The 16,630-nt window shown below is 47.5% G+C and overlaps 1 protein-coding gene and 1 long non-coding RNA gene across 9 annotated transcripts in view; one reads left to right on the top strand and one right to left on the bottom strand.

The window, feature by feature from the left end:
• The window catches only part of WASL (WASP like actin nucleation promoting factor), a 73,817-nt gene extending 68,127 nt beyond the window's left edge, over positions 1-5,690 (bottom strand). Inside the window, exon 1 of one of the 2 annotated variants that reach the window (XM_074942351.1) lies at positions 5,210-5,690. In XM_074942351.1, coding sequence (XP_074798452.1) covers positions 5,210-5,329 — 120 coding nt within the window. In that variant the 5' untranslated portion in view covers positions 5,330-5,690. The remainder of the gene's footprint in view (positions 1-5,209) is intronic. The other variant, XM_074942352.1, reaches the window with a different exon arrangement.
• LOC141980767 (uncharacterized) lies at positions 4,308-13,886 on the top strand. 7 transcript variants are annotated; one of them, XR_012637605.1, is made up of 5 exons: positions 5,144-5,258; positions 9,754-9,830; positions 9,906-10,070; positions 11,466-12,366; positions 12,513-13,886. It is a non-coding gene; the product is annotated as an uncharacterized LOC141980767 (long non-coding RNA). The 7 variants fall into 7 exon arrangements; XR_012637606.1 differs by lacking the exon at positions 5,144-5,258 and adding an exon at positions 4,308-4,385 and having other exon boundaries at positions 11,466-13,886; XR_012637602.1 differs by lacking the exon at positions 5,144-5,258 and adding an exon at positions 4,340-4,452 and having other exon boundaries at positions 11,466-13,886.
• Positions 13,887-16,630: the final 2,744 nt, after the last annotated feature.

Here is a 16,630-nt window from a genome sequence, read left to right on the forward strand (position 1 = left end):
TTAACGCTGAAATCTAGTGTCAATTTAAATATTTGTTAACTATAAATTGCCTCGGGAGGTTGTGGAATCTCCATCATTGGAGATTTTTAAGAGCAGGTTAGACAAACACCTGTCAGAGATGGTCTAGATCCAGGGTTCTCAAACTTTTTCTTTCTGAGGTCCCCCCAAAATGCTGTAAAAACTCCACAGCCCACCTGTGTCACAACTGTTTTTCTGCATATAAAAGCCAGGGTCAGCATTAGGGGGTAGCAAGCAGAGCAATTGCTCAGGGTCCCATGCCACAGGGGCCCCTGAAAAGCTACATTGCTCAGGCTTCAGCCCCATGCAGTGGGGCTTCAGCTTTCTGCCCTGGGCCCCAGTGAGTCTAATGTTAGCCCTGCTTGGAGGACCCCTGAAAGTTGGGATGGTGTGCAAACAAGGACCAAAAGCAACTCTGTTTCAGCACCCTGAATTGCCCCTGGAAGCAGACAAAAAGCCAACAGTCTGCCAAACAGAAAAACTAACACTAAACAAGAAGGAAGTCACATTTGGTGCAGATGAAGCTCTCAAAAAATCTTAAACGTAGGTCTACTAAGAGTATTATGATAGTCTAACCTGAAAGGCTATTACCACTTCTTTCATAAAAGCCATTAATATAATGCCAGGTGCTAACAAAACAAGTATTTTTATAGATCAAAACAATCAGAAGTAATCAGACCACATGAGAACCTTTAAACCCGACTCTCATTGAACAGGTAAACTCATGTGTTGTTAATGATGGAGCAGACATTGCCACCATCACCCTCTTTAGATGCTTATCCAAACAAGATCTGCTCTCTTGTATGGACTGAGACTCCGCTACCTTACTGTCATCCATCCTCTGTTAGGCACCAATAGCGTCTGGGTCCAATGAAAGAAAAACCTGCTTGCAATCTGCATATCCATTGTTCTGTAGCCCAAACCACCTTGCTATCTCCTTCCTGGTCAACAATACATGTTGAGTAACAAGATAGGAAACAGAACATGGAAAGTTTAAGAGCACTTACAAAGATATCTTCCAAGATAACACAGCCACACTAGGCCATACCATCCTGAAAGGGTCAACATTACCAAATTTACCAACAAATCTAAGACCTCAACATGGACACCCTACCTTTATCACTTGGAAGAGATAATCAACCAAAAGCCATCTTTGTGCCTATATACTAGCATGGGCTGAAACCCTCCAGGTGACACTACACTTATTTTGCCTACCATCTTCTTTAATAAATCTGTCCCAAAGAGGTGTGTTAGACCTTTACAGCTGAAAGTTTAGCACAAGAGTTAATATCAAACAGCGGTAATGAGGCCACAGATAAACCCACATATTTGAGATGTCAGCACCATGCTCTCCCCAGCAGTAGTGTCTAAGGGCTTGTCTACACTGGCACTTTACAGCGCTGCAACTTTCTCGCTCAGGGGTGTGAAAAGAGCGCAGCAAGTTTTAGCACTGTAAAGCGTGGGTGCAGACAGTGCACCAGCACTGGTAGCCACGCTCCTCGGGGAGGTAGGGGTTTTTTAGAGCACTCAGAAAGCTGTCTCCAAGAGCTCTGCCACGACTACACAAGCTACGTTAAAGCGCTGTCGCATGTAGATTAGCCCTAAATCTATTACTAATATAAAAGAGTGTTTAGGGTGACGCTGACGTTCCCCACCAGCAATGCATCCCATACCTCTTAGTTTGATTTTAGTAGCTGTGTAAACAGGTCCAAGTAACAGTAATAGCTTGAAGTCTGACAGAACATCCAATACAACGTATTAGTGAGCTAAACTGGTAAAAACAGACTAGTGACATATGTCCCATCCAGACTTGGACCTGAACGCAAACTCATGTGCACAGTCAATCCAGTCTAAATCCAAGTTATCTCAGATCCCAAGAAGTTAGGTTAACTTGTCATAGTGAGAAATACTTGATTGTTTGCAGAAAATGGCAAGTGCTCACCAACTAGAAAAGTGAAGAAATACCACGTATGTTACAGAGAAGAAAGCATGCATCAGCACAGCACACAACTTTAAATACTCTGATGTTGAAGCCTGTTAGGTCACTATTACTCTAGCCTCTGCCTTATGTTTCATCTGTCACATAGATGCACAGCACAGCAATTTGAGAGGATGATACAGGAGGAGACAGTGTTAAGGATGATGGTTGTGGAATACTGGATGGTCCTAATGCCCCCAGAGCACTACACTCAGATATCTGAAGTCTCTAATCCAGAAGATTCCATAGGCAGACTTTAGTTACAGGTCCCTACAACAATAATTAAGGTGTACCTAATTGCAAACTGGAGTGTGCTGTGTGGTCAGTAGAGCTAGCTGGGAATTTTTAGATGAAACGTTTTTTTCATCAGAAAATGCTGATTTGTCAAAACCAAAATTCTGTGGAAATGTATTGTTTTGACAAATTTTTTGTCAAAAATGTCTTGCAGATCCAGGATGGTATTTCTGGTCACAACCAGCAAAAAACATGCACACACAGCCTAATGGTTAGGGAACTCAATTGGGTGTGGGAAACCCAGGTTCAAGTGCCTGCTCTGCCTAATTTAGAGCAGGAGACCCATATTCAAGACTATTATCCCAGGTCAGTGCCCTAACCACTGGACTCTTGGCTATTCCAGGGTAGAGTCTGATTTTTTTCTACAAAAAAAAATTTAGGCCTAGTTTTCATTCTGATACAGAACAAAAACAAATGCTGAAACCTCAATTGTTTTTGCAAAACGTAACTCCTGTTTTCTAGGCAGTCCTACTACTCAGACCATAATAAAAGCATAATCTTTCTTGAATTCCTAAAATCTTCAACCAAATTAAACAACAAGATTCAGAGTATGCACAAATATGAATAGAATCTAAGAAAAGATGGGATAAATCCGGTGTTGTTTGGCCACCATGGTTTACAAAGTCAACCCAGAAGAGCTGCCATCGGCACGGACATCCTGAGACCGTCAAATAACTACCTGTGTTTCAGTTTGTCTGCAAAATGTGAATAGTGGTGATTACCTCAGAAGTTGCTTAATTCATCAGTGTTTATGAGTTCTGAGTGCCTCAGAGAAAGCATTATAGGAGAGCAAAGTATTAAATCTCAGTGACTAGAGTACCAGATCAGACAAAAACTGTTAGCTTGGCTAGAAAGTCTTTGGGGTAGTAGAACGGCGTGTAAACAAACAATTCTCCCCCAGGAAGTATCTCTTTTTTTGTTTTTAAAGAGTAATTCGTATGCTTTTTTTTTTTTTTAAGCCAAGCCACTAAGTTTTCTTCTGTAATCAAGCATATATGAATTCACTGACCTGATCAAATCTTATTTCTAGACCTCCAAAACATGTTTAAGCATAATTTACTATAGTGCGATTTAGTGAGTAGCTCAAGTAGTTGGGTGAAGCTGGCCCTAAATTTACCCTCAAAATCTTCTCATCTTTCCTCTTCCTTTTCATGATTTATGACAACACATTTTGAACCACCTAAACACCTAGAATAAGGTGATAGTAATTTAATTACTATAATATAATTTTATGTAGTCTGCCTGCATGCAAATATTGCATACTTCCAGTTCAATCACCATATTTCCCATACTTTCCTTACTATTTAGAAATTAGTCAGTTTGATCAGACCTCACTTAAAATATGTAACCTTTGTGACTTCTGCTAAGACTTGTGCATGATACACTATTTAAAAATAAGTATTAAATTATAATATAAACCATACATACAATAAAATTATTATGTAAATTATAAAAATATTAGGTGCCTATTACTGATGACAAACAAAGAATAGCATCAAGTCAATGTACCATACTATGCTGTAGCCTATCGAGGAGTTTTATACCAGATTAACAAGGGCTGATTCCGAAAATCTTCAAAAATTATGAGGAATATTCCATAGATCTGATTCCTCTTTGCCAAAGATCTGAAGAGTAATTTTTCCATTTTTGCAGCCCCAAAGCAGCTTATCCTCTACCTTTAGAATACAAGATGTCATTTAAGAAACCTGAAACTAATTAAGGTGGCTAGGACCAGGTATATGAATGGCTTTTAAAATCTTTTTATTGTATTTTTGGATGAACGCAGCAATGGAGTTACTGCATCTGCAAGTCTGAATCCATTGTTCAGGCTAACAAATTCATGTGAACAGACAAGCTAAAAACAAGTTAGACCCAACTCTGCTAACAGTTTTCCTGTAGCTTTATGAATTCAGCTTTGTCCTACTGCAGGTGCAATCTGGCCAGATTTGTTCAACCTTGTCAACTAATTAAACTTTTCTACCGGATGCTGCAATAGCTCTATTGTTGACTAGCTCCCATACCAAGTCAGAGATTAGCTGCACTGCATACTGGGCAAGCCCTCGTCACACATACCTACAGAAGTACTCAGCAGCAGGTAGAGGGAGAGGGGAGGAGGAACTGAGCTGCCCACAGCATTCGGAGACCAGCGGTTGGAAAAGCAGGTCTGAGCAGATCTGCACCACCCAGGCCAGTGTAATTAATACCCCTGCCCCTCTCCCATAATGACATTCCCAGCTCCTCAGCAGTTGAAGTCCCTAAATCTGGCCCAAATCCCGAGTCCTCCAGAACCAGCAGGCGTAGACGCTGTCTCCATTGCGCATGGCAGCATCCCAGGAGCCAACGGGGGGGAGAGGGCGAGGCCTGGCGGAGAATTTCGGGGAAAGGAGCCCTCCGTGCTCTGCTTGGGGGAAGCAGAGGATATGTATCCACTAGGATATGTATACATATCCTAGTGGATACATATCCTACTTCAAGAGCCCAGGGAGAGGCAAAGAAGCGCCCAGTCACCTGCGCCCTAGGAGGCGGCGGCCCCTCTCCCCAGCTTCATTCATTCCTCACGCCCCTTCCCCCTGTTTTCCTCGCGGGAGGCAGGAAACCCCCTGAGTAGGGCACCGGGCCGCTCTGGGCGAGACACCAGGCCGCCCAGGGAGCGAGCTGTCCCAGTGCCTCCTCAGGCCAGCGCCCTGGGACAGGGGGGAGCACCTCGGCCAGGCAGCTGCCCACGGGGCCCGGCGAAAGGCCGCGGCAGGGAACTGCCCCCACCCAGCACAGGGAGCCCACCGGGCAGGGCCGGGCCCCTCTCGGGGTGGACGAATGACCCCGCCCGAGTCCTTGGCCCCCCGCCCTGCGCTCGGCTCCTCCCCAGGGGCTGCCGCCGCTGCCCCGAGCCGCGCTCTGCCCTCGCCGCCCGGGGCTCACCACGCATTTCTTGCCCAGGAAGCCGAAGAGGCTCTCGTTCTCCTGCGGGGTGAGGAGCAGCGAGCCCACGTTGCAGACCCTCCGCGGCGGCGGGGGCTGCTGCTGCTGGCTGTTGCTCATGGCCGGGGCCGGCCGCCGGGGCTCCGCGGTGCCCTCGCCTCTCGCCGTCCGCGTCCCCTGGCCCAGCGGCCTCACAGCGGCCGCATCGCGGAGTCTCCTCTCCTCAAGGGGCAGCTGGCGGCGCCCGGCAGCCCAGCGACGGGGCGGGGCAGCACCGGCTCCCGCGGCCCGATCGCCCCACCCGCTCGGACCAGCACTAAACTTCCAACTTCGCCCCGGCTCCCACGGCCGCACAATCCAACATGGCAGCGGGGGCGGGCGAGACCACACGGCACCGGAGCGAGAGGGGAGGCCGGGACTTGCGCCGCTGCCGCCACTCGCTGACGGAGCCCGGCCCCGCCTGCAGCCCCTGTGCTGGGCCGCGCCTGGCTGGCGGGGAGCTGGTGCCGCTAGTAAGCGGCGCCGCCCTCACCTTCCCCTTAAATACCTGCCCCGCCGCCTGGTCCGACCTGCTCTGCCTGTGCGGCGGGGCGGGAGCGGCTGACCGACCGACCGACCGAGAGGGACCTAGGGCGGTGCCAGGCTCTTGCTTTGGGGACTAAGGCGCTTGCAGGGATGCTAATGGGTTGGGTTGGGCGGGGAGCCTGCTGCGTTGCTAATGCCTGGGTGGGTGCACAGAGGGTGGGATAGCCTGAGTTGGTAATGGCGGGGCGGGGGGGAGCCCGGAGTTGTGAGTGGCCTGTGCGGGCCAAGGGATGGGGGGAGCCTGGTTTGCGAATGGCCTGGGGAGCAAGGGATGGGGGGCTTGGTTGCAGAAGGCATGGGAGAGGGGAATGGTGTGGCGAATGGCCTGGGAGCAGGGGGCAAGGGATGTGGGAGCCTGGGCTGAGAATCACTTGGGGATGAGGAAGCCATATGTTGTGAATGGCCTGTGGGAAAGCCTGGGTTGCAAATGGCCTGGCGATGGGGAAGCCCTGGGTTGTGAATGGCTGGGGGGAGGGGCCAAGGGATGAAGGAACCGGGAATGTGAATGGTCTGCGGGGAGGGGTTAGGGGATGGTGGAACCTGATTGCAAATGGCCTGGGGGGCAGGGGATGGGGAAAGTCTGGGTTGCAAATGCCCCCGGGGTGTCAAGGGATGGGGAGGCGCCTGGGTTGCAAATGGCCTGGGAGGGTATGGGGTGTGGGAACCTGGGTTGCTGATGACTTCTGCCACTTCTTCTAATGAAGCTCTGTATTAGCTTTCTGCTATAGAAATATCCTTATGTTGGTTCTAATCTGCAATGTGACAGTTGCAGGTAACATTCACACACAGGTTTGGGGCCTGATTTGGCAACTGTCTCTGAAGTCAACAATTGCTGCGGATGTTCAGCTTCTCTGTAAATCAAACCCAGGGTGCCTGATTTTGCTCCCACTGATGCCAATAGCATGCACAACAACAACAGCAAAAACCCAACAACTCCAAGGAGCAAGGGAGAGAGATTTGATCCTTAAGTCCCATTAAAGTTAACTAGAGTGTGATTGTATCAAGAACTATCCACTAAAAAAACTCATTGATACATTTTCTTAGTTGTAAACTATTTTCATTATCTATAATTGGTGTATGACTTTTCAAGGAGGTTTACTTTATGGAGTATTTGAAGGGGTATTGGTTTTGAGTGAAAGGGAGAAAAGGAACATTAGATAGAAGTCAAAAATTTATTGCAAGGTAATTTTGTAGTGACCTGTAACTTAAAAATTCTATGAATTTTTTTCTTTCGTTGTAGGAAAATTCTCTTTCCAGCATACATCTGGCAAATTTTCAAGCCAATCTAATTTCCCAAACCAAAGTTGTAGTGTGGGTAAAATAGGATTTTATTGGGAAATGTGTACAACCCTAAATGTAGAGAGGCTATTAAAACTCTATAATAAATCACACGTGGAGGGCAGGAAGTAGGATAATGGGATGTTAGACTCTGAAACACAGGCCATTTGAGGCAAAGGAACTTTCCTCTTAGCTAGTACTAATGGCTTATTTCCTTCACTTCACACTGACTCAACAGACATTCTAGGCTTCAGAGTAATGCAGACAGGTGATCCTGGAATTTTATTATATAGATACTGCAGTTCCTCATCCCTCTTCTGTGTAAGCTTATGCACCCTCTGGACACATGCTGAGAGAAACATTTTAGTGGAAGCCCCTTATGAGAACGTTGGCAGCATTACACTGACTGAAAATATACACAAATGATAAGACATGGAAATACTTTACAAGCTACTGCAGCTGTTTTTGTCTTACAAATAGTGCACTGTTTTGTAGCCAATAGCTAATGTAGATAAAATCATAAACCTGGCTTTACTGCTGGTCAGACCATGTACTGGAAATTTGACAAACCTCCGGCCATTAAAACCTGGGCAGATTCATCTTTTGTATTGTCCCTTGTTCACCCTGACTGTTGTCACATTTTCCCCGCTTCCTATTGACTGTTCCTCACTTCCTGTATTTCTTCCATCCACTCCCACACCCGAGCGTCCTGGGCTACTGGCATTATTTCTTCCCCTGTCCAGTAATCATTCCGAACTGTCAGAGAACCTTCAAATTCCAATATTCCACTTCTGTTATTATAGAGTTCTCACCCAAAGGATCTTGCTTACTGTTTTAATTGTAGTAGATAGGTGGAGAGAAGTGACTATCTTTGTGTGAATCCCATTATTTATGCAAAACGCTCTTCTGTTCCTGCAGCATTGTCATAGTACTGGGATAGAAAATATCAATAATTGGCCAGGGAATCACTTTTTTGTCTCTTGTAATGGCATTTGCAGCACCAACAACAAAAAGCTGCTGTTCCCCAGTCCCAAATAAATCTCCTCCTGCTAGGTCACCAACCAGAATTATGAGCTGCTGTTTTAAGAGGTTGCAAGGCTCCTGAGAAAAGCTCTTCGGGGGATTGCTGTTTTATATATTGCCCAGGTGGGCTTCTGAACCTTAGATTTTTTTTCCTGAAAAGTTCTATTCCTGTTTCTCCTGGGCTTTGTTCCGGATTTCTCCCTTGTCTTCTTAAGATTCAAGCTGAGTGGGTCACTGGTGACAGTGACTACAACTCTGTCACTATTTGTGGGAACTGGTGGCTGTTCTTAGAGTCATGCAAATGTATTTGTTTTTTGAACCTACTTATAAAAGTGCCCATCACATAACACCATGACATACATTCTTCAATATGAGCAAGTTCAATTATTTTTGTAGGCCTATTTTATAAATGTGAAATTTTAGTAATTTTTTATTTCCTGTTAGAGGACTTACCTTTGTAAACAAAACGTATCTATTAATATCTTGATTGTGGTAAGGTATAGCTTGATTTAGTAAGGCATTTGACACAGTCCCACATGACATTCTCCTAGGCAAATTAGGGAAATATGGTGTGGATGACAGTTGTGGGTGCACAACTGGTTGAAAGACTGTACTCAAAGAATAGTTATCAATGGTTTACTGTCAAACTGGGAGGGTGTATCTAGTGGGGGTTCATCAGGGATCAGTCTTATATCCTAAGTTCCCTGTAAGCCTTTTAAGCACCGTGCAGGCACTCAGGGAACCTGCCTTTCTCCTGACCTGTTGTGGCTGGGAGAAAGGCACCCCTCCTCTGGCCCCAACCTAGCCCGGCCCCAACCCAGCCGCTGCCCAGACCTGATGGGGGTAGGGTGCCTATCCTGCCGCCCTGCGCCCCCACCTCCTCCCGGAGCTGCCACAGCAGGGAGAGGCACCTTTCCCCACAGCCCAGCTGCTGCTGTGAGGAGAGAGAGCTCGGGGGAGTCCTCTCTCCCTGCCATAGCCCCAGGGCAGCCTGCACCCCAAACCCCTCATCCGTGGCCCCACCCCAGAGCCTGCACCCCCAGTCGGAGCTTAACTCCCACCCCAACCCAACCCTCTTCCCCAGCCCTGAGCCCCTTCCCACACTCCAAACCCCTCGGCTCCATCCCCACCACATGAATTTTCTTATGTGCACCAATATGGAGGTCACACATCACCTCCATATTGGTGCACTTAACAAAATTCATTCCTCACATGTGTGGGAAAAATTAGAGGGAACACTGCTTATATCCAGTTGTTAACCTGAAACTCAGAGTAAATACGCCAGCTACAATTCTGGTTTCAGCAGCAGGATGTTTTCACCCCTCAAGATCTATCACCTGGGGTTAGATAGAAGTTGGTGCGCCTCCCACCTCCCTTGTGTGGTGTAGTGGACAAAAGAGATAGAGGATTTTTCCAGAACAACAGCAACAGATTTATTTAAGGGAAGTAACAACAGGAACAGAAAAAAATCATGAACCATAACCAAATAACAAGTGAGTTGTGGTTTAACAGAGGTGAGTATAAAACTCAGGCCCGAACTAACCAAAACCTTTGCAACAACTAAACAAAAGACAACAAAAGAATACCCCAAGATACTTTGCTGTCTCTAGGTTTTCTTAACCAACAGGAATGAGGTTAAGATGCATTTGTCTTCACAGGTGATCCACGGGCTCATGGGATGTGGAAGCTGAAGTAGTGGGACCTGAAGGTGAGAGCCCTCAGACTAGTCCCAAAGGTAAGATGTTGGAACTCAGGAACACAATGTTTAATGTAAATGACTAGATGTTAGTAGTCTTTAATTTCTTTACAGCTGCTGGTGATCTTGATCCAATTGCCTGGTCTGGTGGTCTTGATCCAAAGACCGCACAAAAAAGACTGCACCTTGACTGTCTCTATAACGGACACCCCCCAAGCAATGGTTGCTCAGACTAATTTAATTTAATTTTTTTAAAGACACACACGACAAAGTTCTAAGGTAAGTAGCTCTACAGGAGCCAGTTGGAACTAAGTAGGACAAGTAGTAATGGGCTTAATTTGCAGCAAGGAAGATTTAGGTATTAGAAAAAACACGTTCTAACTAAAAGGGTAGTTAAGATCTGGAATAGTCTTCCAAGAAGTATCCTCATCATTGGAAGTTTTTGAGAAAAACTTGGACAAACACCTGTCAGGGATGGTCTAGGTTTACTTGGTCCTGTCACAGTGCAGAGGGCTGGATTTGATGACTTCTCAGGATCCATTCCAGCCCTAAATTTCTATGATTCTATGAATTCTGATTATTAATTTCCACAAAATCTTTTATGACTTGTCATTGGTTGTGAATTAAATGTCAGAATTAATCTGAAATTATAAATAAAATCAAAGAAAACATACACAGAGAATAGAGGTGGAGAAGCCTGTTTAATATTAAAATCAGTCTCCCTGCATTGCATTGTCTCATAGATAGGGCCCCCTACCAAATTCACACCATGAAAAACACATCTCAGACCACGAAATCTGGTCTCCCCCATGAAATCTGGTCTTTTGCATACTTTTACTCTATACTATAAAAGTACCCTATACTATAGAGTAAAAATATACAAAATTACACTGCATTTCTAACACTGGGGATCCCGACCCAAAAGGGGTTCATAAGGCTATTGTAGGGGGGGAAGGTCACAGTATTGCCACCCTTACTTTTGTGCTGCTGCTAGTGGCAGTGCTGCTTTCAGAGCTGGGCAGCCGGCCAGCTGCCACTGCTCTCCGGCCACCCAGCTCTGAAGGCAGCACAGAAGTAAAGATGGCAATACTGTGACTCGCCTACAATAGCCTTGCAACTCCCGTTTGGGTCAGGACCCCCAGTTTGAGAAACACGGACTCTTAAGGGCTTTACATGTTTATATTTTGCTGTTGTAAAATACACATTCATGTTCGTTACAACAATGTGAAATTTAAGATTTAAATATCTGAAACCGTGAAATTGAAGATTTTTAAAATGCTATGACCGTGAAATTTACAAAAATAGACTGTGAATTTGGTAGGGACCTACTCATAGAATATTTTAAATGCTTTTTCAAGTCTAGTTTTAAATGCCCAAAGTGACTTCCATTACATTCCTTGGAAACTCATTGAGGATTTCTTTTTTATTCAGACAAATTTCCCTTCACTTCATTTTTTCCCATTACTCTAATGATAAAGTGAACTTTATCAAAATGTGTTAAAGCCCTACATGGCAGTGTAATTTTTTTAAAACAGGAATTCAAGGTAACTGCTACATGTTGCAGAGTAATGTTTTTTAATTTTTCCAGCAGACCAAGAGATAAGTGATATGGCCACAAGAACAAATAAAATCAAAGGCCAGTGCAGATCTTAATATAAATGTCTTTTTGTTCAGATCTCACATTTTCAGATCTCAGAGAAGATAGAATCTAAGTGATACAACATATGAAGAGCAAGAACATCATAGTTGCTGCCACATAAATATAATTGGTGGAGACCTGAAGTGAGAATGTATGATTATTGTAGCCACATTGAAAGAGGACATCAATGGTATAGTAAAAAAAAATGGGAGAGTAAGGGGGACCATGTTTCCCTCATCGTCCTTGTGGAGGATGTTACTCCATTTCCTCCAAAACCACTTGTGGTGACCAAGAAAAAACTCCAGTTGTGGTTGACGATGCGGTTTGAGCTTTGACAACAAACACTTCTCTTTTTAGAGAAACAGCATTGTTTTTCCCCCCAAGAGAGAATTTGTCTGACAGAGCTAGTTGTTCAAATGGCTATTGAATCAATGAGGAATAGATGTGTATATAGTTATTTTACTGTCAGGAGATTAATTCATTCACTCATTTACTCTCTGGGTACTGAACCTTTAAATATATGAGGAAATGCCAGCTTGTTGCAGAAGCAACTCTGAAGTATCTACTATTTTATTGTTCCGTTCAGATATAATCACTGTATTCTTTTTCCCATGGAGACTTTATTTTCTCTTTCTTTCTCTCTCTCTTTGAAATAAAAGTTGGTAGATTGTGGTATGCAGGTTTCACTCTTAACTGAATTTATGCCAGAGAAACTTCTGTCACAGAAGACATGAAACAACCATACAGCCTTAACATAGGTGCTAATTATGTTTTACTTTAATTAGTCAGTAAAGCCACTGATAATTCTCTGAGAGTCCTGGACTGGGTTACTATTAGCAGGAAGCATCTCTTTTTGAACATTGACAGATCTGCCGACCACATGGAAGTGCACCCTAGCCACCAGAGTATCCCGACTGAAGTCTGAGACTCAGTGTGGTAGGACAATAGGGTTTTTCATTGCCTTTCATTAACACTGCTGGGGTGCTAGCTGGAGCTGTGTTTTAATTGTGCCTGCTGTTCATTTCTTCCTGCTTACTGTATCTTTTGTATATACTTTTAAACCTTGATCTGTTTATTTTCAGATAAAGGAGGAGGAATTTCCATATTTGTATCCATTCCAGTTTGCTCAGCAGAAGACAGCACCAACTTAGTTTTAGCTATAGAGCCAGAAGATTTCACTGACTTGGAATGTACTAGTGAAGAATAAACCTAGTGGGGATACTGATTTGACCCTAGAATCACTAAGGGGCAAATCCAGTCCACTTCTCCATAGCCAAGGAGAGTCCATGTGCAGTCCCTGAGTGGCATGGAACCTTGTCCTGCATGAGCCCCCTGTTCAGTGATAAGGAGAGGCCAGAAAATCTGGTGTTACAAGGAACCTCCTATCTCTGCTCCTACACCCTTCCTGCATAGGAGCTGCACAAGTGTCCTGGCCATTGGGCTGCAGTAACCTTTGTGGAGCAGTTCAACAGCCACTCTACAGAGTGGAGGGAAGTATTTTTCTTTCCCTGCCTCACCAAACATCAGCACACCACCACAGGATTTTTTGGACAGTTGGCGTATTGTTTGTATTTTGAGCTTATTTTGTTTAGCTGGTTCATACTTTGGCGGAAGTGTGATTTCTGATTTTAAACCTGGAAACAATCAATAACTATGTGCTTGATTGTATATATTTATTTTGATTTATATTCACGTCTGTGAAAAAGGGCACCTATTCCTGTCTATAAGGTTGACAATTCTTAAATAATACAGAAATGAAAAAGGACATCCTGTAAATCCCCCTTCAGCCTCTAATCAGCATATTTACAGTAACCAACAACCCCACAGCAAAACTTTGGCATGTTGCCATTTAATTTTCTAGATAGGCCTCACAATCCTTCAAACTGATTGTCACACTGTCTGGAGTGGCGTATGACTGGAAGTGCCTACCTCAGGGCAGTCTGTCCGAACAGGAGAGACACCCCAAGCTGGTGATATGTTCTATAAGTAGATTTCACCAAGCCAGTAACAAATATGAACTCCTTGATCAAGCTAATAGGCTTACCATGGAGTCACAGACGGTCCCCTAAGACTCTCCAGTCTATCTTGCCACCCAAACAATCTGGACTTAGTGATAAATGGTCACTTTCACAAAAAAAAAAAAACTCACAAATTTTAGGTTGCTTCCAGTTCCAAGAGACCAGGCACTTACCACAGATCAATTGGTAGCCTAGATCTTATACCACAGACAATACTTATAGCCAATCCTGTGTGACAAAGTTCCTGCTCTACCTTGGTGGGTCTTGCGCTTATTGGTGGATTTGCTCTCTTTGGAGCTTCACGGCAACCCTCAGCTTGGCCGTTTTTCTGAACCCACAGTCCTCCTGTGTCTGACCAGGAGTTGGGAGGATTTGGGCAGAACCCAGGCCCACCGCCCACTCTGGGTTCCAGCCCAGGGCCCTGTGGAATGCAGCTATCTAGAGTGCCTCCTGGAACAGCTGTGCAACAGCTACAACTCCCTGGTCTACTTCCCCATGGCCTCCTCCCAACACCTTCTTTATCCTCACCATAGGACCTTCCTCCTGGTGTCTGATAATGCTTGTACACCTCAGTCCTCCAACAGTCCATGTTCTCACTCTCAGCTCCTAGTACCTCTTGCTCCCAACTCCTCACACGCACACCACAAACTGAAGTGAGCTCCTTTTTAAAACCCAGGTGCCCTGATTAGCCTTGCTTAATTGATTCTAGCAGCTTCTTGATTGGCTGCAGGTGTTCTAATCAGCCTGTCTTAATTGTCTCCAGAAGGTTCCTGATAGTTCTGGAATGCTCCCTGTTACCTTACCCAGGGAAAAGGGACCTACTTAGCCTGCTCTCCTGCTGCTGCTGCCCTCTGGCCTGGGCTTTCCTTGCTTTTTGCCCCTGCTTTCGGCTTCCCCCCCGACTAGGCCAGATGCTCTCCCCCCTTTCTTTTCTTTTTGTTGTTTTTTTCTCTTTCTCTGCTGTTGCTAGAGTGCTGGCCGGCTGCCAGCCGGCTGTTAGCCCCCCGCCACCCGCCCTCAGACGCTGCTGCCGCTCCAGCTGAAACAACGCCCCCTGCCGGCCCACTTCCCCACAGGGGGGGAGTGGAAGGACCCAGACCCAGCCACTTGCTGTTTGTCTGCGGACCCGTCTCCGGTCGAGAGGACTCTTATCACTTGCTTCGGCATTTCTGGAATGCTGCTGCTGTAAAAAAGAAAGCCTGGAACAGACAGAGAAAAAGCCGTCCACCGGAGGAACACTGCCCGGGGAATCTACAAATCGCTGTGGAGGGGGCCTAAGACTGAGTAACTTTCGAACTGTACTCTTGTGTGGGGGGAAGCCTTGACTGTGTCTTAATTGTGTAGGGACACAGGGGGTGTGGCACGGAGCTGCCCCCCAATCCATCTGTGTCTTCCCAACCCCAACACTACTATCCTCATCACTGCCCCCTCCATCGTCATTGCTGGCTGTTTAACATCTGCCTCTGGACTTAGCTGCTCGCCCTGATTCCACCGTGTGGGCCAGAAGCACCAGCCAACCAAACAGGACTCTCTGGACAAGCGTACGGTGGTTCATGTGCCCCCCACCCCCGAATTGTCCACCCCACAGCTTGTTCCTTTCTACCTGACCCCAACTCCTGTTAACCACCTGCCACCGCCCCCGCTGGGGCATCAGCAATGGAGGGCACCGGGGTGCCCTCCGCCGCTGCCATGCCCATCGCCTCCCCAGACTCTAGGGAAGCCCCACAGCCGGCAGGAAAGGCCAGGGCAAGAAGAAGGGGCAGGGCCCCGCTAAAACCACCGGGCCCTCCATGGCAGGGGCCACCCCCACTGCTGCAGTCCCGCCACCGACCACAGCATCCTTCCCCGCTGCCCCCTCCACCAGCTCTGCAGGTGTCCCTTCCTCAGCTCCCAGGACGTACGCCCGGGCGGCGGCAGCCCCCCTGCCTGCCGCCTCGTCATCTCTCCCGCCCATTGCCTCCGCCACCATCAATAGCGGCCGGGGCCCCTTTCCCACCATGACAAGGAAGCACGGTGTCCGATGCCTCCTGGTGCCTGCCTCGCCCCACGTAGAGACCTATGTGTGGGTATTGGCAAGGGTGGTGGGGCCCTCGGCCATTGTGGCAGCCTCCAAAATGTACGGGAAGGTCATCATCTTCTTAGCATTGGAGGCTGCCACCCAGGAAGCGGTGGAGAGGGGCCTGGCGGTGGAGGGGGGTGTTTGTCCCACTAGAGCCGCTGGAGGACCTGGGTGTCCTCCTGGTCCTGATCTCTCTTCCTCCTTTTCTCCCCAATGCTGCCCTGTTACCTGCCCTTTCCACCCTGGGGAAACCTGTTTCTGTTATCAGCCCTCTCCCGTTGGGCTTCAAGGACCCCATCCTCCGTCACATCTTTTCCTTCCGCCGGCAAGTGCAACTTTTACTGCCGTCGGCGGTGCATGACGGAGTGGTGCTCGAAGCGTCCTTCCTAGTCCCCACCAGGGGGCCCATTACCGGGTGTACTTCTCCACGGGGGAAGCCCAGTGCTACCTCTGCCAGGCGTCGGGGCATGTCCGGAGGGACTGCCCCCTAGCCCGGCAAGGAGGTGCACCTGGGATCCCCGAGACCTGGCAGGACATCGGCCCTGTCATTGCCAATGCCCCTGGCCGCCCAGTACCCGAACCCGCCCCCCCCTCCTCTTCGGACCACCGCTACTCCCGCTCAGGTCCAAAGGGCACCTCCCCTACAATGCCCAGACAAGCGGGAGAGCCCCGCTCTTGCTGCTGACAATCTGGCGGGGCCTATGGAGGAGGGTGTGGCAGAGATACCACCAGGCATGGGAGAGAGCCTGCCCCAGGGAGAATCCTCCCTCCCTTATGCTACCCCACCGTTTCCCCCCGCCCCCCAAGCCCCTGAGCCATCGCCTTTACCCCCTGACACGACCCCTGCTAACCAACCCCCAGATGATGCCATGGAGGGCTGGGCCCTAGTCCAGGGGAAGCGAGGCAAGCGGAAGGCTCGAGCTCCGCCTCATCTACCTGAGGCGGAAGCCCCCCGGAAGACCAGGACGGAGGGCACCGATGCCGAGCCTTCCGCTTTGCCCACGAGTGTGTCCCACCCACCGGTGTCAGCTGGGAAAGACATGGCAGCACCGGAAGGTAGTTTCTCCCTTCCACGGGAGACCCTCCCCTCCGAGACCCTCGAGGAAGCCCCTTCTGTCCTGAC

The sequence above is a fragment of the Natator depressus genome, chromosome 1, assembly GCF_965152275.1.
Source record: "Natator depressus isolate rNatDep1 chromosome 1, rNatDep2.hap1, whole genome shotgun sequence".
Lineage (NCBI taxonomy): Eukaryota > Metazoa > Chordata > Testudines > Cheloniidae > Natator > Natator depressus.